Source organism: Lepisosteus oculatus, chromosome 1, assembly GCF_040954835.1.
Source record: "Lepisosteus oculatus isolate fLepOcu1 chromosome 1, fLepOcu1.hap2, whole genome shotgun sequence".
Classification (NCBI taxonomy): Eukaryota; Metazoa; Chordata; class Actinopteri; order Semionotiformes; family Lepisosteidae; genus Lepisosteus; species Lepisosteus oculatus.
The window spans coordinates 28,225,139-28,249,024 of NC_090696.1; the positions used below are offsets into that span (position 1 = coordinate 28,225,139).

The 23,886-nt window shown below is 39.1% G+C and overlaps 1 protein-coding gene across 2 annotated transcripts in view; it reads left to right on the forward strand.

Annotated features, from left to right (window-relative positions):
• Positions 1–3,613: 3,613 nt before the first annotated feature.
• tbc1d9 (TBC1 domain family, member 9 (with GRAM domain)) overlaps positions 3,614–23,886 on the forward strand; it is a 45,805-nt gene continuing 25,532 nt past the window's right edge. Inside the window, exons 1-5 of one of the 2 annotated variants that reach the window (XM_015344675.2) lie at positions 3,614–4,515; positions 16,758–16,868; positions 20,400–20,518; positions 20,879–21,107; positions 23,112–23,373. In XM_015344675.2, the coding sequence (XP_015200161.1) occupies positions 4,380–4,515; positions 16,758–16,868; positions 20,400–20,518; positions 20,879–21,107; positions 23,112–23,373 (857 nt within the window). In that variant the 5' untranslated portion in view covers positions 3,614–4,379. The remainder of the gene's footprint in view (positions 4,516–16,757; positions 16,869–20,399; positions 20,519–20,878; positions 21,108–23,111; positions 23,374–23,886) is intronic. The other variant, XM_006629507.3, reaches the window with a different exon arrangement.

Genomic DNA, 23,886 nt, shown 5'->3' on the forward strand with positions numbered 1-23,886 from the left:
GGATGGATGCATGTTTTGAAAAAAAGTAAAACTTACAGTGTGTGAAATTCTAGTGTTACATACAGTACTAATATGACAAATGATGCTCAAATTCTTTAACTATTATTTAGAACCACGTAGAATGGTCAGATGAATACAAAATCACCTTGTATATTATGTTAGGAAATAACAAGCCGGACAAGTGTATTTGTGTGCTATCAGATGGTTTCCATTCATTGTACAATGGTTAGTTCTTTAAATGAACACACCTACGCAAGAGATAATACAGCTCTTTCAGTGTGGTTTTTGGTTAAAGGATGTTTATCTTCTGCTGTGCTATTTTGTTGCACTAACATACTTTCATACGAATGTATCAACATCTCCTACCACTCACCCTAGTACTGTGACTGTGGTCTTTAAAGGGAAAGTCTAAAGACCTCAGGCATAATTCACCTTGTCGCTGGCTTTCCTGGTGACATGATGTTCACTGATTAGCCATTGTAAAAAACAGGAAGCTACAAGTCTAATGAGCAGTGTGGTTAGCCACTAGGAAATGAATAGCACTGAAAAATGTAGTCTGTTTTTTTCTTAAAAACAACACTCATATAGTACGACCTATTTTGCTCCCATCTAAAATGACCTTTTGAAGTACTGTAGGTAGTTTAATTTAAAAATAAATGTAAAAAATGCCAGGGTTCAAAATTAAGGCCTACCTCAACTACATTGTTTGATATTACAAAGTTACATGAAGCAATACAAGATTTACTCTCTGCTGATTGCAGATATCACTAAACAGCGGTTCAATTCCTGTACACTTTCTCCTTCCTGTATACTGTAGGATCAAATTCTTACCAAGTATTGTTTTTTCTCCCCAAGATACATAAACTGTGAGAAGGATGACTGTGTGTTTTGCTTTCTGGTTCCTGCAACTGTTACTGTTACTGCCTTTAAAAATCTTTTGAAGTCTCAAAACATGCATATTAACTGTTTGAGTTGAGCTGCTTTTAATCTCTGAATTGAATTAGTTGCAATCTGAAATGAATGACCAAAGATTTTATAATTAAACTTAACACCCAGTTTCATTTTCAGGTGTCCTTTAGGAAAACCCCTTTATGAAAATTCTCACATACTCATTTGCTCAACAAGTGCATCAAAAGCAGCTGAAGCATTAGGCAAACTAGTTCACAGGTACTGTATGGCCATCAGTCTATGAGGGCTTGCAGTGCGGGTCCACAGGTGGCCAGTAATAAGTATTCGGTTACTTATTTCCACAGTAAGTGTGAATGACTTTCTGTTTACTCAAAGTACAATCCCAGCAGATTTGCCTGTTGTTTATATTCAAGACTTCCCGGTGAATGTTGTCGTCAGAGTTCAAAACACACTGCTTCTGTGATGGTGCAAAGCAGAGCTTGGCCTTCTGCCTCCAATCAACAAGCCTCTGACCTCCAAAAGCCGCTTACCTTGCTCTGTGGCTTCTGGCTTTTCCGGTGATTTCAGCTTTTAAATGCCAAATTGTGAATTTTATTTGGCTTTAGATTCCCTCCATTCTGAAAGCAGCCTGTAGCTTAGGCAGTTACTTGGCCACTATGGCTTTCCAGAGCAGCACTGCCACAACACAGGGTGTCATCATTCTCCTCCTGCTGCTCCAGTCCCAATGCCAGAGAAATGTTCTCTACAGCGGTTGGACTTCAAGGCTTGATTGCCAAATGTTGCAGCCGAATATCTTGAGCAGCAGTTAAACAGGCAGGCAAGGCGGATTTAAAGCAAAAGAAGCTTTATTAAAGAAAAGGCTGCTTGGCAGTGCGGACTGCTCATTTACAGAAACTGCTTACTGTTCTGTTTCTGCATCCATGCAAGTTAAGGTACAGGGGCAAGCTGCAACGACAAGAGCAGGCTGAGCCGTAGCACAATCTTGACAGGATTAACTAACCAGTCCACGCAGTCTAAAACTGGGGACAGTACCTGATGAAAACTGATGCTCACACGTGTTTTAGTCCATTGATATAGGCCCCAACACCAGACACAGATGAAACAGACAAAAAGCCAATAGTGACTGGACTGAGCTACGTCAGCACAGTCTGAACAGTCATATATATCCCATGTACTGTAACCTATATATTAAGATGCTTACTTAAAGTTGTTAATGTGTCTACTGTATTTTTTTTTCAAAACCTTGGGATTGAAATAGGCTGAGAGGTAGATTCAAGTAGGAATGTACAGACAGAAAACGTTTACGGTTTGATGACAGTTTTGAAAGAGGTCACAAGTATTTGAGGATTTCACGGCACACAATATTTGGTTTGTGTAGGAAAAGAGGTGAGTGGCATGGTGATGCAGGAGTTAGCATTCCCACAGTACAATACCTTGCAGCACCGGAACCCTGGATTCACCTCCTGGGTTGCTATGGAGTTTGTATGTTCTCCCCGTGTTCATGTGGGTTTCCTTTCCAGTTTCATTCCATGGTCCAAAAAAAATTGTCCCTAGTGTGAGTGTCTGTGTGTAGCAATGGACTGGCATCCCATCCAGGGTGTATCCCAGATGGGATTTTAAATGCGATATTGGTTTGTATATTGACTGTTTGGATTTTATTGAATCATAACTAAAAAGGTGTGCAGCTTGTGAGCTTGTGTCTGTTTTCTTTCCTAAATGTTACGTGGTTTTTCATAAGCTTGTAACAAAAGACAAAACGGAACAAAGATTCCAGTTTCATTTTTATTTATAGTGTAAAAAATCTCTAAAAGATTACCTAAAAAGATTATAAATTTGACTCTTCCGTTGAACAGAGGAAAACAACTTCGAAAGAAGCGAAGTCCTTCTTGCACTAAAATGTGGTATTTCACACAATTCTCACAACATCAACAACTCGAATCTTTGGTGCTGCTGTCCTTTCTACGACTAGCTGGGTTGTTTCCGTAACTGTTTTAACGTTTGTTTCATCACTCTCTCAGAACTGCTTTTAACATTATTTTATTAAAAATCTAGATACAACAACAAAGGAACTCATTCTTTGTAATCTTCTAGCACGCACAGTAAATCGATCAACTGTGTATTACCTCACTTGAATTAAAGCCAAAGTTATATGGCACTTTTGCATTTTGCATTTTAGTAATTATCGGGGTGTAATGTTTAGTTTATCAGAACATTTTCCAGATTAAAGATGAAGTCATAGCATCAAATTTTAATTTATAGAATCACAGTAACTTCAAATGGCATTGGACTCATCTAAAACCGCACAACAAGACATCGGCTGTATTAAATCCAATAAAAAAGATTCTTTTCATGTTGTACCTCAAGCGAAAAATGAACACAGTAGTGACATTGACGCAGTTTAACTGATTGGGCTTAAAATGTGTGAATATATACATGAAATGTGTGTATATCCCATTTAATAAAAAGCCCCTAATAATTAGAATACAATGCAGGGTGGCATTAGTACGATATAATCTTTCATTCAAAATTAATCTTTTAATTGGAAAGTAACTCGTAACGAAGGCCGGATTCCACAATTTACAGACAAAGTCACTGTGCCTACACGTTCTTTGATGTAATGCAATTTCCATACTGTATCTTTAGCAACACCCTCCACCAAGCTGACGTATGCGTGTGGACACCCCGTGACGTGCTTTGTTGATATCGCACGGCTGTGAGGCGCTGCTGAGTGTTGTGCTGTATTGTGCTGCGAGGAATCGCACCGTATTGTTTGTTTGGGAAGGAGCGTTTGCTGTGCTGCACAGAGGGGAGAGGGGTTAATACAGATCAAAAGGCATAAATGATCACTTTCCTCAGTGCTCCGTCTTGAAAAGATTATTCCATCTGCAAGCAAGGATCATCCTTGTCGCGCTGTACCTGCGGGCTGCCGTGACAGGCGGTATTTCTCGGATCTGAATCGGCAACAAAGATTTTAGAGCTCGACTGGGATCTATGGATTCCGGCAGAATTCTGGCATCTTCAAAACGGCGGGCTTGGATGCGTCCCGTCATCTTTGCTTGACATAAGCAATGTCTTGCTCTTTAATAATACTGGAGTTTCAAGTAACATCCAAATTGGAATTGATCGACTATCTGTAGGGACCTTTTCCTTGAATGAGGTGCAGGGTAATGTACTGTAGCCTCAGGTGGAAATTATCCAGTTTTGCACATAGTTGTTTTAACATATAATAATTGTTAATCATTTTAATAGCTTGAAAATAGGATAGATCTTATAATGACCTTTTTAGCTCTGTGCCTTCAGTGTGCATGGCCGTAACGTTATAGGATAATGATGATCCACCTCGAGTGATTTTTTTTTCCATTTTGCGAGTCATCTCTCGCATTGAGGATCGTAGCTTCTGTGACCGTGACTGACGTTGCCGGACTTGCAGTCGAGTTGCTGGGATTTGATGCTTTCTTAACGAAATATCTATGAAGATGTGGGTTAATCCGGAGGAAGTGCTGTTGGCCAGCGCGCTGTGGATCACTGAGAGAGCTAATCCCTACTTCATCCTGCAGAAGAGGAAGGGGCACGGCGGAGGAGGAGGAGGAGGAGGAGGGCTAGCCGGTAAGTGGAGCGCACTCCACCTAAATCAAATGCATTCATTATTGAATGACTTCAGGTTATGCAATTCGTTTATTTGGCGTGTTTGAAGATTGTATGGTAGAATTACGACACAAACTAGACAAGAGCCTTCGGAGATGTACCGAAAGCAATAATTAAAATTGTAATAATGACAGTTTAATTCAACGTTTTTTTATTTCTTTACATTGTTACTCTACGCGTGAGGCGTTGAAAAACGTGAATTCCAGTGACCAAATCAAGTGGAATATGGTGCATAATACAGTATAACACCCGCCCCCACAATAAAAAAAAATGTCTAATACAGCCAACCCCCCCAGAGTATCACAGCCTGACACGTGGCATAGGTCGCCTGGTGGGTGACCCCTGGACACCAGGCCTCCCAGCTCCAAATATCCACATGTAAAAAATACGACTGTATTTTATTATAGGACTGTGCTTTTAATATGACACAGTGTTTATTATTCAGGGAACTATTTTTGAGTCTTGAAAAAATCTTGAAACTGATGTATTTTTTCACTTGTGCAGTTTGGTAAGTATGAAGCGGTCAGGCCAAAACTTAAGAAGATTGTATGTAAACCAGTATCTTTTTAATACTTTGTTCCAGAGAGGTTCCATTAAGGCACATTGGTTTTATATTTAATCTGAGCAACATCATGTCCTTCAGAATGCAGAATGCAGTCCTGACTGAGCCACCAAAACTACTTTCAACACTGACACTTGACTCTCGACCCAGTAAGAACCAGATCTGTAGCTGCTCCTTTTCCCGAGCTGGTTAAATTATGACATACTACCTCAAATTTAACTTTTTTTAAAACAAAAATTAACAGTCTGCTGCCTAAATGTTCTGCTTTCACATTCATTTTAGCCTATTTCTTTTATTATATCCAACACTTTTTCTGTTATCTTGCATCTTGTGAATGTTGGATGAGTCGTAGTGATCTTACAGCAACATTTGTTTTTTTGATTGCTGGATCTTTTTTTTCTATAGCTGGTCTCATCACATCCTTGTAATGTGATAGAAATGGATGCATTTAATTCCGAGGTTGGACTGTGTGGAAATGCTGGCTTCTGCAATTCAACATGAGCTTCCCCTAGAGTTACTGTTCACACCAGCAGCCACATGTTTCTCTTGTATATAATGTATGAAATCCCACTCCATTATTCAGGTTTTCTGTGGTCATGTTAGTTGTAAGATTTGTGCCTCACAAGGTGTATAATACATACTGTATTAAAGCCACTCTTTACTTATGAAAAATAATGGAAACCACAAAACACCTACGTAAGTACAGTTCACACTGACTGGTTCCAAAAGAAACAACAAATAATGTTTTGGAGACACCCATGTTTTTTCTGCAATATAAAAGTGGATCATTAGGCAATTGAACCTTAATTTCTTCATGCCTCAGAATATATCCAGATTAAAATTTGGAAATTCATTTTCTCTTCTTTTTAGAAATCAAGGATAGATGCATTCTATATACTGTACATGCATTTTCTTGCCTCTGTATCTCATCTGCCATGTTTTTGCTGTCGTTTTCAGTATTTACATATCAGACCCTCTGAGGCACAATTGCACCATTCTCTTCAGACATCTCTCTTGGTGATCTGCATTTCTCTTGGTTTACTAAATGAGGACGTTATATACTTACAAGTGTGACTGAGTACCACGTTTTTCTTTTCTTTGATTTTGTCCTAATAAACAGTTCATCTTTTCTTGTTTACCATTTTGTCAGCACAATACGATGCAGTGATACCTAATCATACATATTCCTACTGGACATACTGTATTTACCTGGATTCCTCCAGGAATTTCTTCAGACCCATTACAAAACTATGGCTCTGTTGGCTAGAACATTACTGTGACTTGTTCTTGCCTGCAGCAGGGGTAGGTTATTGTCTGAGTGGATGAAAGCTGTAGAGAGCGGAAGGGTTGCTGGTTGGGGATGATGTCATTGTTATGTAAATCTCCTGCAGGGCAGTCTGGGCACGGGGAATATGGCTTGCAGTCGGCCACTTTCCAGTGCAGTCAGCCTGGGCAGGTCTGAGGATCTGTGACACACGAAGGGCTGAGGAAATTTGGAGACGGAGCTCCCTGCTACCTGCTTGTAATTTCATTATGTGTCTAGCTACTCAAAGTTCGGTCTGATGTACTGTATTATTCTAATTTATTTATAGATTTGAAAACACTGTACTTTTTACACCTGTCTCACGTGAACACTCAGAGCTTGAGCATCAAACCAATTAGCAGGAGATGGGGAAAGTACAGCTGCAGTGGCTAGTCTTTGTCACATGTTAGTTGTAGTATTGTGCCAGCACACAGAGCTGTAACATGTTGTAACCAGGCTGTATTCATTAGGAATTAAGATAGTTCTACCAGGGGAAGAGGCCTGAGATTCAGTGTGATGAAATAATTGACTCTAGTCCATTACTATATTAATTTCTGTGCCTGCAAAATTGTATCTTTTGTTAGCCGAAAAATGAACAGCTTCTTTGGAACTATTTTGGCTTGTTGAATTTGTTCTTTTTTAATTATTACATTCCCTAATCAGCTAGAAACATTGCTTCAGAAAGTAATTGTTTACCTTATAAAGTAGCATTATGCTTTCTACAGTACCTTACAAAGAAGGGATCGAAAGTGTTAACTAATGATTTTTGCACAATGCTGCCCTTAGCACTAATTTAAAAATACTAATTCTAAAAACAAACTCTGAGACATTTGTGAAACATTCAATTGCGATTTCCAGCCCCTGCTTCAGCCCCTGCGGCAGGACCTCCTTAACACTGCCTCCATTTTCTTGCTTGACAACGATATACAGTTGTACTAAAATATCTAGAAGAACTATTTTTTCTCCAGTGAGTTTAGAGTATTGAAAGCAAGTGTGTATGGTTTTTACCATTATATACAGTGCCCTCCAGATGTATCCATCAGTCCCTGGTGAAGCTGGATCACATGACAGAATTAATTACAGATTGTTTTAATCAAGAAACATTATCATTGTTTTAATATACTATAATGTTATTCTAATTGTGTTGTACAGAGAAAAGTTATGTTTGTCATGAAAAATTTGATTCCAGAAAGTAGGATTATCACATTTATTCACCCCCAGTGTATTCCTTCAAATAAAATCTAACAAGGACACATCTACAATAACACTCAGCAGTCACATACAGTATATGATCATGGCTCTGGTCAGAGAGCTCTCTGAGGACTGCAGACAGATGGTCATTGAGTGATGGCTATAGAAAAAACATAAAAAGTTGAAGCTAGTAGTTTCCACAGTGTCCATTATTAAGAATTTAAGAACTACTGGTATATTGCCAGCCTGTTGCTAAAGAATGTAAAAATGTGTCTTCCCTCCATCGGCTGTGGGAGAGGTTGTTTCAGGATTCAGTAGTAAATCCAGAGACAACAGCAGGAGGTCTCTGACACAGTGTGGCATTTCAGGACACAAGTGTCAGAAACCACTGTTTGGTGTTACCTGCAGAAATGTGAATGTAAGGAAGAAGCTTCTTCTGGGGGACAACCACAAAAGGAGGTGTCTCAAAGTTAATTTAAAAAATGGAGTTTGTAATGAAAATTTGGGAGGGATGACAACAGCCAAGTTCAATCAGACTTGGTAATTAGATAGATAGATACTTTATTGATCCCGTGAGGGAAATTGCAGTGCAACAGCAGCTTTACACAGACAACACAGCCACAGTGTAGCGAATGATACAATACTAATAATAGTACAATACATACAATACAACCAGTACAGTGAGGGGTGCACTAAAAGAGTTACTCACAGTCCAGAACACACAAAGAACAAACTAGAACAGAACAGAACAGTACGGAGAAAAATCATATCACACATATGAATGTAAATATAGATATAGATATAAATATAAATGTATTGCTTATACATAAATGTATTGCACGGGTCCCTGGCATATATTGCACAAAAAAGGTTGTAAACAGGAAAAGAAAGAGAACAGATGTAGCAGTAGATGTGTAGATGTGTTCAGTCCAGAAACAGGTCACTGTCAATGTTGCCTCTGCCCAGACGCAAGGTGGATGCGTTGTACAGTATTATGGCAGAAGGCAAGAATGACCTCCTGTAGCGCTCCCTGTTGCACCATGGATGAATCAGTCTATTGCTGAACGTGCTCTTCATTCCTGCAAGCCTGTCATAGAGGGGATGGGAGATGTTGTCCATGATGGCCTCTAGTTTGGACACCATTCTCCTCTCAGCTACTACCTCAAAGGGGTCCAGGTCAGAGGCAGTGACAGAGCTTGCTCTCCTGATGAGCTTGTTCAGCCTTTTATAATCCACTGCTCTAATCCCAGGGCACCGGCATACCACTGCGTAGAAAATGGCGCTCGCTACCACCGACTGATAGAACATATGTAGCGTCTTACTACATACATTGAAGGACCTGAGCCTCCTCAAGAAGTTGGAGGAGGTGCTGGGCAGTTGCAGCTGTGAAGTGTTAGGGAGTGTGTGGCTGTGGGGGGATGTGTGTTGAGCCACAGAGGGCCCTGAATCAAACCTGTTTAAAAACTGGTTCAACTCGTTGGCCATCTCCAGGTTCCCCGCCGTTGCACCCCCAGCCTGTTTGAAGCCAGTGATCTCTCTCATGCTGCTCCATACAGCACGTCCCTCACCCTGTTCTCTACCTTCCTCCTGTAAGCGTCCTTGGTCTCTCTTGACTTCTGCTTTAGCTCCCTCTGTACACGCTTGACCTCTTCCTTATCTCCCCTCCTAAAGGCTCTCTTCTTGTCATTCAGCAGCCGAGTTATTAGTTCAATCAGTAATTGGCAATCACTCCTGATGCCATTTCCTCTCCTAAAACCGTATAAATACTGTAGGTGATCCTCTTCTCTCCCTCGCACACGTCTTTTTACATCCCACCTCCACCCCAGCTCCACCTTCGCACCCTGGGTCACTCCTCATCGGGGTCCCAGCCACCTCATCCTATGGCCAAGAGGTCAGCCCTCCGCCAAGAGGGCTAAGCAACATTTTCACTAAACACTTCATAATCCTTCTGATACACTTAATTCCTGGGTGTTGTTATTTCGAGTGAACTATATATTAATGACAATTGGAAATATATTATGATATGAAGCATTTTATTCTCGAACTTCTTATCAGTGTTATGGGCTCTAGAGCCCTGGTTAAGATAGAGGGAATCATTTAGTCCCAATACTTACCAGAATATGTGCCAAACACCCAATTCTCTCTGTCAGGAAGCTCAAGTTTGGCAGGAAATGGGTGATCTGAAGTCAACAAATAAGTGCTAGGCGGAATGCAAAGTAAACTTTGCTTGGCCATTTCAACCTCCAGACCTCAGTCCAATTGAATATTTGCGGTGCAAAGTCAAGATGGTGGTTTTCAAATGGCAGACAAAAGGCCTGAAGCACCTGGAGCAATTTTGCCAGTTGGATTGGTCACAAATCACCCCTCAGAAGTGCCAGAACTTCACAGCTCACGACACTACACACTGACATCTTGTCATCCGTAGCAGAGGAGTCACCCACATCCGAAGGAGTACTAACTACAGGAATACTGTACACAGTAAATCTGTTTCATAATTTTTTTAAATTTAATTGAACAGATTTGTCATACAATATCTGTTGTCGAAAAATGAAAAAATGATATTTTTTCCTCTTTATTTTGACAATAATATACAGTATCTAAAGCACAGAGTGAGCTGATGCAGCAGTTAGATCACTTTCCTGCATTAGCAGACAGAATCTCCTCCCAGCTGAAAGACCTTTGACTCTCCTTGCTAATAGCTGTCATTCCAGCATCAACTCCCAGCTTCCTGGCCTTGTGACTCTCTTCCTAGGTACCTTGTGGTGCAGAGCTGTGTGGTGACTGAGAGGCTGTTGTTACATCGGAAAGCCCCAAAATAAAAAGAATCACAGAGTTGTGTAACAGTTCTACGCTTTCTTCGTTAGTGTTCAAAGGGCGTTTGTGCAAGACTTACAGTGTGGTTGGTGTTTGTTCAAGTGATCTACAGCACTGTGCTCTCATAAAGGTCTGGCTTCTAGGATCAGTACATGAAAACAAATGACCCCATCCTGTCTCATACCCCAGGAATGGGCTTTGCTCACTCTGTAGTGCACTCATAGCCCCAGATTGCAGTTTTTTAAAAATTCCCTTTTTTATCATGAGCATTTCTTTCACAATAAGAAATGAGGAACAGGGATCCATTGTGAAGAACTATACACATCTTCATAAATATAACAGAAATGACAGAGTGCCGTGTACTTCATAAATGAATGTTAGTTCATGTATTTCATACAGTGAACCTGTTTCTAGCTTTGTCCTACTTTGTAAGACTTAGCTGGGGAGCGCTCAGTACATTTATGAATTTTTAAATGTCCTAATATTTTGTGATGAAAGATAATCAGTTTTGTTCTTGATTTTTATGGTTCTTAGTTAATAGTGCTTAAACTTATACCGTCATTCTTACTGAGACTATTGTGCAGTGCGTGGTTGAATGTAGAAAAGCTCAGTGCACTAACGCACGTCTGGCTTCCTTCGCCTGACCTGTACTTGTTCATGCTTCATTATAAAACTGTCAAAATGGAAGGCCGTGTACTTTATTCAATTATATCCTCAATTAAGGGAGAAATATGAAACAAAAACCTTGATTTGTCATCTCCTTATTCCCTCCCCATAAGCAGATTAGAACATACTGACAGACCCAATTTCATTCTATGTTGAGAGATCTGATACACCCTACTGATGAACGTGCACAAGAGCAGATATGTGGGACGTTTAGCTGTACTGAGTGTTTTATTTAATTAACTCAGTCTAGGAGGTGTTTCTCAATCGCTATAGATTTGTCAGTATATAACGTAATTCCTGTTCCGGTCAGGAGACCACAGGAGGGTTTTTCTTTGATTGGTAAATTAATGTCTATTGTATGTTTTTAAAGAAAAAGAACAGTTGGCATTCTGAGAAGGAATGTACTGTAATGCACAGCTCACATTCAGAGTAATGTGAGTGTGCACAGAATATGACATTATAGATTGTCATATCCTGTGCAAACATTGAAGTCATATGTTGATAAGTCATTGTTTATTTCCACAATAGGCTGGTTGATACATTTTTGAGACAAAGGAATAAGATCAGTGGATTGAAGGGATGTGTTTGGTTCCTTCTATATTTTTTAGGACTGTAAACTGAATAGCATAGTGAAATTGTTGTCATTTTTGTCTCACCGCACACATGCTATGGTCCTGTCTGGACATCGTAAACATGACTAAATCAGAATTGTTTTAGTAGGGTGGTTGTCAGGACTTGACCTAACCAAAAACATTTGAATGCTACTCAAATGTAGCATTCTACATTAGTTTAGCAGTTTGGTTTCCCAGTGTGGGCTGAACTGTGGTAAATAATGTTGGAATATTTAGAAGCCCAGGTTTGAAAAAGATTCCTAGTTGTTGTGTTTGAACTACTTTTAGTATTTAATTATGCTATCAGGCCTAAATCTTATTAAGACTCATTTTAACAAAGATTTCTACCACCTTTAAGTACCTTATAATGTGTTTACTGTATGTCACAGAATAAAACATTTAAGAGGAATCAAACATTTGCAAACATGAAGTACTGGATTAGTGGAGTTGAAATTAAAGGTTCTTGAAACAGGCTGATTCCAGTTTTTCACAATTTGTTATGGTTGTTGTAGATTGCAGGGAGCTTAACCAGGACAACTGCCTGATTGTTTTCCACTTCACGCTACGATAAACAAACATTTACAGACTTGGGCTACCAATCTTTCATTAATTCTTGAGAAAGTGCATAACCCCAGTCATCTCTGAACTAAATGTGGTTGTTGTTGAGCCTTTTTGTGCAGAGCTGTTTTTTAATGTGAGGTTGTAAGGTTCTGTTTTGTGTCTCTTGCCAGCTGATGTAGAACAGGGTGTTTAGACAGAAAAGGGGGTTATGGGGTCTTTTGCACTTACATCTCTGTTCGTTCAGGGCTGATGTATGAAGTGTGAGAGTGGTAAATCAAATGTGCTTGGAGTAAGACTCCCAAGAATCAGTTAGGAACTCCTGCTATTTTATTAAACTGATTAATGCACAAGGATGTGGTTTCCTTTGCTTTATTTTACCTTGCACCTGCACTTCCTGTTTACAGTCTTATTTGTTTTTCTTTTTTGACGTTGGTTCATATTCTTGTTTATCCTGGCTTAACAAGTACTCTCTGCAGTATGTTTGCTCTATCCTTTGTTAGTTTCCATTTTAATTTGCAGGAATGCTGAATTTAAACCCCAGCTAGGGTTAGGGTTATAATTCTCACAGCACTTAGAAATTTTGTTTAACCGCTTTATTTTCAGTCCCAAATGAACGTTAGGAAGAGTTGTACTTTTCTCCCTACTTCAACTTTATTTTCTAGTACATTTGGCTGCTAACTGTATATTGCAAAATTTAATAATTGTGCTAAAAAACTAAGTGAAATTAAAAGTGTGAAGAAAATCCATGTAATTGGGTGAAATCTGAAAATGTTGTCATTTCTAGTGGAAATTGAGTCAACATTTAGGTGGTTCTTGTAAACCGACCCCTGGTGTGGCCTGAAACACATGATAATTTAAATTCCATTTTAATAGTGATCATCAGTGGTTTGAAAAAGTGCCTAAAAAGATACAATGATGAAGACGATCAATTTAAGCAAGTTTTCATCCATGGATTTGATTGGTTCAGGTTTATATTTTGTCGAGTGAGGAACATTTTCCAATCTGATGCATGGCATCCAAAATGCCATTTTATTAGTGATTGTCAACAGTTTGAAAAGTTCCCTAAATAAGATACAGTGTTGAAGAAGATCAGTTTACAAGAGTTTTAATTAATGGATTTGATTTTGCCATATATTTTGTGACATGAGGAACATTTTCAGATCTGATGAATGGTAGGCTTCAGAAACAAATTGCAGAATAGCTCAGTTTATTCTCCAGCTAGGGCAAGGGTTAGCATTCTCACAGTCCTTAGATATTTTTTAACCTCATGGCTGTATTAAGCAACCCAAGTAAACTTAAGGAAGAGTGAAACTGCTCTCCCAACTTTTTTTTCCCATTTTGCTGCCTTCAATATATTGCAAAGTACTTGTGCTTGAAAACTGAGTAAAATTAAAAGTGTGAAGAAGACCCATTCCATTGGGTAAAAGTGGAAATAGAAGAATAAATGGATTAAAAATTGAATGGTTCTTGTAACCCTAACCTTAGTCTGGTCTGAAATATGGTATGTCAGGCAGGTTTGATGGGAACTCTCTTGCATTACCTTCTGGAACATACCAATGCTGTTGTTTTAGGACTCACATGAAGCTGCCACACACCTTCAGATTATTTCAGTAAAATACGAACAATGTCCTCATGCTGATATTCAAGAAAATTATTTATTTTCCTTCTAGTTTCCTGCTAATGATAAAAAAGACATTTGTGAAAGACCCTGAAATTCATTCTGAAATTCATTCATTCATTATGACAACTGCAGTATTTTTTCAGGCCATTAGATATATTGTTTTGTTTTAGGTGATTAAGTGGTTTCGGGTTTAAAGGTCTTTGAGTTTGAAAATAACACTTAAAAGGTATTTAAAGAGTTGTTTTTTTTATTCTGTTCTTTTGATGGCTTACAGATGTATACGGCGTAGGAATTTTAAGTTGATTTTGACAGGGTTATATATACATAATGTTTCCCTATTTGGTTTTCTTGTTATCTTGAAAGTGATAAGTTATCAGACTAACTCTTATTAGGCACTGTGTTTTGAATTGCACAGCTAGACATTGATTCATTTATTGCTCAGAGACAGCCCTGCAGAGATGGGATTTGTACAAGTCTGTCTGTGACACATCTGGAGAACCTACTGTAGCTCCTTCACGTTTCATGCACAGTAGATTCCTGTGTGCAGCACTAATGTCACAAATAACTTTTATCCTTACACAAAAGAGATGCAGTTACCTTCTGGTAGATTTGCCATTATGTATGTGTCTTCAATACCGAAAGTCCCGTACAAAGGTGTGATGGTGTCTGATATAGTTAAAAGCTTGAATTTGTGAAGAGGTGAAAATTTCAGAGCTCTGTGTCAACCACACTCTGCAGGTGTCATCACAGTAGTACAAACAACACTCTGAAATCACCACGTCTTGGTGACCACAAAACCCCTTTTGTTACAAACTGTGGCTGAGCTTCTTAAAAAAAAAGGCAAAGCTAAAAAAACTGAGGCTATGTCTCATGTCAGATCATACTTTGTTGGAAAATGATGTACTGTACTGTAAGGTCATGAAGTATGCGATGGAGGAAAAACGTTGCCTTTTCTCATCATGAAGTTCTCCTTCTGCAGGTCTGTGTGTAATGAACAAACACTGATCTTGTCTGGTTTTCGCTGTGCCTCCCCCTTCTCTGTCCTTATTCTCATGTCTTGCCTGTGAGAAAGATAACAGGCCGGTTTGCCGGCTGGGACCTGTGTGCATCCTAGAGAAAGAAGAAGTGTAAGAACACAAGAAAAGCTACAAACCAGCAGAGGCCTTTCAGCCCACTTAACGTGATTGGTACTTAGCAAGCTTTCTTCTTCACATTTACTCTTACTGCTGATGTCATCTCACCCATTTGGCTCTGGCATTGTTTCCTCAACTCTCTTCAACTCTCAGGAGACCACAATTTCCAAGCACACGCGTTTCGGCCTATCTGCTGCTTACAAGCCTGTTTTGACTGTACATTTTCCTTACTCTTTAAAATGCTGTTCAAGCCGGTTTGTTTTCTTATATTAAGCAGGTAAGATTGTGATTGTGGTTTAGTTAACGGTGTTTTAAAATCATACACTGACACAATCTAATCATTTTTATATGTCATCAGTGGGCGTTCGACTGTTTCTGCCCCTCGGCGTTGTTAATGTGAAGGTTCTGGCACCTGCTAAATTTCATCATTGCTTTTCTCATCGCAGAGTCAGTGCCGTAATCCCATTCATTTCTGCCTCAATTTGACAGTGATTTTGATTTATTCCGCCATAGAGTACTCAGTAGTCCAGAATTGTACAAATTATAGTTGGTTTTCTGAATGTCAGGCTTTTATGGATCAGGAATTCTCATTTCCCCCTTTTCTGCATTTAAATGGTACTTTAACTTTAAGTGTTGTCAAGTGATTTCCTGAAAGGAATTCAGATTGAATTGAATAGGAAGCAGTGTAGTGCTCGGAAACAAAACAAAAAAATCTTTGCGGCAAAAACATGTTCAAAAAGAAAAACACATCAGCAGAGCTGTTCAAAAGGAAATCAGATACATCCTGATTGCTTACTTTCCTTCTGACTGTCCTTTCACAAGTTTTTAATTCTTAATTTCTAAGATGAATAGTCTCTTCCAATGGCTCATTAGTAGTATTTAAAGCCTATACAGTTGAAGGATTAAGTGACTGTCAGTGAAACCTGTAAGTGTTAGCTGCTTGTTTGATAGCAGAGTGGGAAAGAAGGCTTTAGAGGCAGAGATCTTCAAGGTGGTAACAAGAGAGATGAGTTTCTGGGCAGCACTGCCTGTTTAGACCAAGGTGCATTTTCACTCTTTGGATTAAGCTGCATTAGAGAGAATGGAATGAGTGACCTTTTGTTTAAGATATCAGTAATATTTCAACTTGAACTGTCCTCTGAATTTGAGCAGTAAAGAACAGTATATGTTGCCTTGTTTACCTTTTTCATGTATACTAAATAAAGCATTGCTCCTTTTTCTGCGGATGAAAAAAACAATTGATTTCAAGTCCTTTCATTGTGGTTAGAATGTTTCTTGTTTTATATATAGATGTTTCTGTTAGCATTATGTGCTTTCATATTGTCAGCTGTGTTGTTGAAGCCATTTCCTGTTTATATATTGACCATTGCACAGGTGCTCAGCAACACATTTTCAACTGTTAGATTGTGTTATACTCTTATGTAAAAAGAGTTTTCTTTGTCAGAAGCTGTCAACGCCGTGACACATTTAGTATGATTATCAGCAGGCACAACTTGTCTTTTTCTTGATTCAGTCAGACACGTTTGTGTTCCTCTCCCATGTGTCTCCAGCCACACATGTTGCTGATGTCTCTAACCAGTCATGCTTAAACATATGCAGTGTGCACACTGAGCTGGGTTTGTTGATGGCAGTTCTAAGAAAGCTACAAAGACAGCTTTTATAAAACGCCTACTGTTTTGTAGCCTAAAAGACACTTTGTCTTTGCTTCCTCATTTGTGTTTTTCCTTTTTTTCCCCTCTAGGTCTGCTGGTTGGAACCTTGGATGTGGTCCTGGACTCTAGTGCTCGTGTTGCTCCCTACAGAATTCTCTACCAGACACCTGACTCCCTTGTGTATTGGACAATAGCCCATGGTACAGTAAATCAAATGCAGTCATTTTGTGTTCAATATGTTACATGTTTTTTTGTGTCTTTGCAGTCATATGGCAAGTAAAGAGCATGAACTGTAAAGCAGACAGTTTTAAAGTGTCTTGAACACACTTCTCTCAGTTTGAGGGCCATAAACATCACTCCTGACGCATCCCCTCCCCAGCCCCACTGTACTTTTAATCAGTTTCTTTTCCTTTTTCCCCATTGTAAATCTACAATTGCAACATTGTCGCACACTGGTACTGTTAAAAGGCATGCAAGGTAAATGCATTATTTGAATCCATTTTTTAAATCAGCAGTCGATTACATTACTTTAGCAGTGTAGTTCATTAAAGTTGGTACTCCTTGCTGTGTTACATTGATTCAGTCTTAGTTTCAGTGGCTGGAAATGAGGAAATGTAAGGAAATGCTCTGCTACTAGTCTAGGATGACTAGTAGCAGAGCATTTCCTGCAGGTTTGTGTGAATTGTGTGAATTGGGTTTGTGTGACCTGCACACAAACCTGCAGGTTTGTGTGAATCTGTGAGAGCTTTGTTTGCTTTTTTTCTCTCTATGAAGTGCCTAGTGCCGAGAAATAGCCTGTGAACCTTAGGTTGGTCTGTTTTGTCATATATCCATAGACCGTAATCGTAAAAAAATTTTTTTGATTTTCATGAAAATCATAGTAAAAGATGAAGATAACTTAAGTAAACATATAACACAAAGACATAAGTCAATATTAATTAAAATAAGCCAACAGTAAATGTCCTCGTGAAGATTGTTAACCCTTAGATTCAGTAACTGGTGGTGCTCTTTGAGCAGGGATGACTGCAGCTACACGTTTCCTGTTTATCACTCTCTTGCATTTGCGGTTAGGAATTGTGGCTCCTTCTTCCTTACAGAACTGCTTCAAGACAGTGACATTTCCTTGCCAGAAGAGCTCGCTTCAGCTCCTGCCATGACATTTCAGTGGGGTTAAGGTCTGAGAGTTGATGTAGCCAAGATGTAAAGTTTCTTCATCTTCATTTGTGCTGTTGTAGATCAGCTTGTGTGTTTAGTATCTTTGTCTTGCTGCATTACCCACCTAATGCTCAGCTCCAGCTGATGAAGGGGTGTCCTGACATTCTCCTCCAAAATTTCCTGATACTACACCAAAATTGTGGTTCTATCAATGATGGCAAGCCATTCAGTTCCTGAGGCAGCAGAGCAGCCCAAAACCCTGATACCCCCACCACCATGCTAGGCAGGGTCAGGGTTTTGGCACATACAATGTTTCTCATTGAGGCTCTTTGGTGAACTTGAGACAGATAGTAACATTCTTTTTAGAGAGCTACCCACCCATGAAAACTGATTCCTTTCATTCTTTTTCTAGTGTTTGAGGCATTTACACGGACATTAGCTGCAGTAAAAGGGGCCTGTACTGTAGATCTTTAGATGTTACTCTGGGGTTCTTTGTGAAATCTGGAATGTTTTTTCCAGCTTGCTTTTGGGGAGAACACCGAGGTCACAAAGATTCTGGCCATTGTATAGAACAGGGCTACACAAACTTAAGTTCTTATTTACTTGTTACCAAATTATTTAACCACCTGATTCTAATTACTCTCTTAATTGTCCTATGTCAAACAGGGGTTTATTTCTTATTTCCCATACACTGATTCTTAATTAATAATAACTTTCTACTTCCCTTTAAGTTGTAGAAGAGTTTTTTAATTAACCAGCTTTGTGCAGAAGCGTTAGTGTTTTTAATAGGTTTTTAAACTGTTTAAAATTAAAGTAGTTATTTTTCCTTGATTGGATGAAGATAACTTCTTGACTGAATAGAAAATCAAGAAAATGAATGCTATCCAGTCAGTGATTTTTGACATGTTTTTTTACTCCAGCTGAAGCAATTTCTGATTAATAAAATTAATCATTTCTAATTTTCGTGTTAGACGTAGTACGGTAGCTGTCAAATTAAAATGTTCCATAACACTCCCATGTTTGTAAATGCTGTGTTATCTGACAGCTGATTAGTTTGAGACCTTAATGCAAGTGTATGACTGTGAAGTTTGTGAAAGTACCACCTTGTTAAACAGTGAAGGATTAGTCTTTTTTTCAGGAAGCATTATGGCACCTCAGAGTTCATTGTAGGACATCTTTCTGTCTTCCCACTTCACGTTTATAATAAAAGATGCAGATGTAAGTTAAAGTCTGCAATACTATGAGATTTTTTCTACAGATCTGGGTAGTGAATTGTTCTCCTTTTGGCCTGAAATGGAAGCCGAGGCAGTGCTCTTCTTGTTTGTTGAAATGGCAACCCTTTTCTCCAGTGGAGGGAGGGAGACTGCGCCTCTGAGCCGACTTTGCTAATGCAGCTAAACGAGTGTTAATTTGCTGGTGGGCTTGGAGCCAGAGATTAGGAAGTAGCACAGAAAGGTCACAGAGTGGATGGATTTCTGTTGAGCGGTGAGCTTTCTTAGGCCAGTGCAATATACTCTGTTCCAGTTTCAGTACATTCAGGGAAGCAATTTAGAAAAAAAAATGGATCTTTGTAAACAACTATAAGAGACTAAAATGATACTTATTAGAGGCTTTTGGATCTCTGCTTGACAAAATTTGGAAGGTTTAGTTTTTGGGAGGTACTAACACCAGCTGCTAATTTAGGTTTTTGCATGGCTTTAAAGAAACATTTTGTCTTTTAATATAAAAGTTATAAAAACGTGTGCAAATGTGTGATTTTCTCCTTTGCTTCCAGAACCTCTTTAATGAAAAATATTAATAAAGCTAATATCAATTTAACCAAAGAAGGTGAATTGCATTGAATTTTATTTGGCTGCTGTTTTGTAATACCTTCTTTGATGAAAAGAGATTTTTACAAAGTTTCATACAATGACAGCATTTCATTCATGAATTTATGTAATGTGTGTATTTATGTATGAAGTGACTTTTCGTTTTGAACAGATCATGGTATCGAATTTCACCAAGGCTTGTTTTTAAAGGTGAGTTTAACATATGGGGCTTCCCAGGGGCTTTTCAGTTTAGAGTGTTTACTTTTGTACAGCAACACGCTTGTTGCTATGTGTGGAACCCATCTTTTTCTCATTTCTTGCTTTGCTGTTCAATATGCTTAGAAAAAGTCAAGATTTTTCTTGTTTGCTCATTACTCAGGTTTGCCATGGTCTCAGTATGAGAACTCGGTGTTGCTGAGACAGTGTTTTCATGGAGGTGATTTGCCTGAGCCGTTTTGCTGACTTTACTCTCTGAGGCCTCTAGATTGAACCTCGGAAGTTAATTTGTGTGAAAGACTAAAAATGCTTTGTTATAGTTTGTGAATTTCTCAAACTATTAGGCACTGCAGAGATAGCAACTCTAGAGCAGTGAACTGGGAATTAAGCTTGTAAAGAGGGCTGGTTCTTGAACTCTTTATTACCATAAGTTCAGTATGAAATTCTGAAACATTGTTGAGATCTTTGGTGATACCTCTTAAGAGTGTCACAAACAGGTTCTGCTGAGTTACTTACGGTGAGAATGAGATGCTGGTGTCTCATTTTCCCCAGGCGGCTCACGGAAGGAGATTACAGAACACTGGGAATGGCTGGAGCAGAATCTGCTGCAGACGCTGTCTATTTTTGAGAACGAGAATGACATCACTACTTTTGTTAAAGGCAAAATTCAGGTAGGTGCTAATGATTTGCTCTCATTGCATGCTGTCTCCTCAGTAGCGAAATCTTGTACACATGAAGGGATAACCTGTATGTGGTAGTTATGTAAAGACTAAAATCTTGTAAAGATTGCCAGACTTGATATTTGCCTCCGTTTGTCAATATTCTTGTGAACATTTTATTAGTCAGAGCAGATTAGTATAAAAAGAAACATGCCCACCTAATATTTATGTTTTAAAGTGTCTATCAAGATAGAATTGCATAGAATATTAATTTATCGTACTTCTGTACTTCTTATGGGAGATATTAATAAATGCCATGTTACATTTATTAGTGTGTTGCCAGAGTGTATAGATTTTGTCACTTGTTTTTAGGGCATCATAGCCGAGTACAATAAGAACCATGACATCAGGGAGGATGATGACACTGAGAAGTTTAAGGAAGCTACGGCCAAATTCCGGAAGCTCTTCGGGATGCCCGAGGAGGAGAAGCTAGTGAACTATTACTCCTGTAGCTACTGGAAAGGCAAAGTGCCCCGCCAGGGGTGGGTCTACCTCAGCATCAACCACCTCTGCTTCTATTCCTTTCTGCTGGGCAAGGAAGGTAAACTCCCCGGCTGACTGATGCACAGCCTCTAACAGCCACTCTGAGGAAACTACAAAGACGTACAGTACATCATATGGTCAGAAGTTATTCTGGTGATGGTAGAGGAATTGTTGTTCCATTTAATCAAATACTGTGCTGTCATATCTCAGTATCTGAACCTAATTCGTTCCTGAAAATCTATTCCGGAGGCAGGAGATTGTAAATCGAAAATAAAAATTCCATTACTTCTTATGGGGAAAATTCTACCCCTTTCCTAACCGAAGACAAGTTCACTCAAAACCACTCTAAACATATAATACCACATAGACCATTATAGCAAGCTAAGTGAACAATGCAGTTCTACTCAAATAAGCCAACTATAGCCATAAAATAATTAATAATAATAATTGCTTACACTTATATAGCGCTTTTCTGGACACTCCACTCAAAGCGCTTTACAGGTAATGGGGATCCCCTCCACCACCACCAGCACCCACCTGGATGATGCGACGGCAGCCATAGTGTGCCAGAACGCTCACCACACATCAGCAATCAGTGGGGAGGAGAGCAGAGTAATTAAGCTAATTTATAGAGGGGGATTGTTAGGATGCCATGATTGATAAAGGCCGATGGGAAATTTGGCCAGGATGCCGAGGTTACACCCCTACTCTTTTCGAGAAACACCCTGGGATTTCTTTTTTTAATGACCACAGAGAGTCAGGACCTCGGTTTTACGTCTCATCCGAAGGACGGCGCCTGTTTACATTATAGTGTCCCCGTCACTACACTGGGGCATTAGGACCCACATGAGCCGCAGGGTGAGCGCCCACTGCTGGCCCACTAACGCCTCTTCCAGCAGCAACCTTAGTTTTTCCCAGGAGGTCTCCCATCCAGGTACTGACCAGGCTCACACCTGCTTAGCTTCAGTGGGTTGCCAGTTGTGAGTTACAGGGTGATATGGCTGCTGGCAATATCACCAGCATGATATAGTATTAACATTTTTCATTCTTCTGTAATAGTTCTCTATTCAAGCGATCGGCTAGAATGATGTGCATACTGTTGTCGATTATTACACTAAAAAATCTTTTTCTCTTCCTTAGTGCCCATAATTAACAGCAACTACAAAACAAACACAAAAAAAACACTTAAAAAATGAGCACACAAGCTTTCGCTGTGTGGTAAACAAAGGACTGCTGCCTCACAGCCTCCTTAACCATAATGCCTGTCGCCAGTGTAGAAACAAGCATCTGTTTGGTATCGCCTAATTCAAATGTTCCAGAAGGTTCTCATCCAAAATCGGCCTCTTTCGAACCTCAAAGTTTGGATTAGTGAAATTTCGTTCTTATAACAAATTACAAGGTACAAATTCTTTATGTTCAGATGAGCGAAAATTTGTATATCGAACGTTCTTATACAAGGGTATGAGTGTATTTATGAAGTTATGTTTAATACTAGCTGTCTTTTGTAAATGTTGAGTACATCTACTTTCATAAAAAGGCATTTCTCCTGTGTGGGAACTAAGTAATAATTTATATGTTGTAATATAGTTTAAAAGATTAATTGGGGGACTAAACTATCCCCCTATGTTGTTAGTGACTCTTTTCTGAACCACAGAATGTCTATTTGATGAAATACGTTTGAGATAAAAAGAGTCTTTAATTATTTTTTGTGAAATTGGAAAATCTTTCTCTGTTTATGGGCTTATTGAATTGTGCTTCAGTACAGTGGCAGCTTCTCACTGTAGCTTAGTAACGTGATTTCCTGAGAGACCCAAATTAACACAGAAAAAAATGTCACATGAAAATACCATATGGCATCTGCAGAAGAAGGTGACTTAATAAAGAAAAAATAATAGAAGAAGCTGTCTAAACAAATGCGAAGACCATTTTTGTAGGGAAAGGAAGAAGAATTGTATTCTTTCTCATCTTTTTACCATTTTATTAAAATATACAGTAGAGCTTCTTACTATGAGAAGTTGTGTCTGTTAGTGTCCTTAAAATTCTGTTATTTTTCTTTCTTTAGCAAAATTAGTGATCCGTTGGGCAGATATCACTCAGCTAGAGAAAAACCCCACCTTACTGTTGCCAGACATCATAAAAGTGAGCACCAGGTCCAACGAGCACATCTTCTCTGTCTTCCTCAATATCAATGAGACCTTCAAGCTGATGGAACAGCTGGCCAACATAGCTATGAGGCAGCTTCTAGACAACAAGGGCTTTGAACAAGACAGGTCTCTGCCAAAACTAAAGAAGAAATCCCCCAAGAAAGTGTCAGCCCTTAAAAGGTGAGTCCCCATGCAACATGGCCATACAGCGTTCACATTTTCATTTAACATCCCATTTTCTCTTAAGAGATTTAAGGGGCTCAATATCAGTACAAGAGTTTTTCAACATGCAGGATGACCACTATAGTCCCTACATCGCCATCACTTGTGAAGTGTTAAATAACATCAAATATATTCGTGTTAGGTTATGTACAGTATATGGAACTTAACAGCTTCCTTTAACTAGTTATTTTGTTTCTGTGACTGACATTGTAATCCTTGCATGTGTTGTTCACAATGGTACAACATTATCTGCTACAGCTCTCTGTAGTAGCTTATGTCCATCTGCTTATATATTTGTAATGTACTTATTCTAGTAATAAACCCCAATAAAAGAACTTTACAATCTACGCAATGGCGCATTGCCTGGCAAAGCTGGGTTCAATTCCTGGGGTGCTGTCTACATGGAGTTTGTATTTTCTCCCCATGGGTTTACTCCCACAGTCCAAGCAGATACAGGTACAGTAGGTTAAT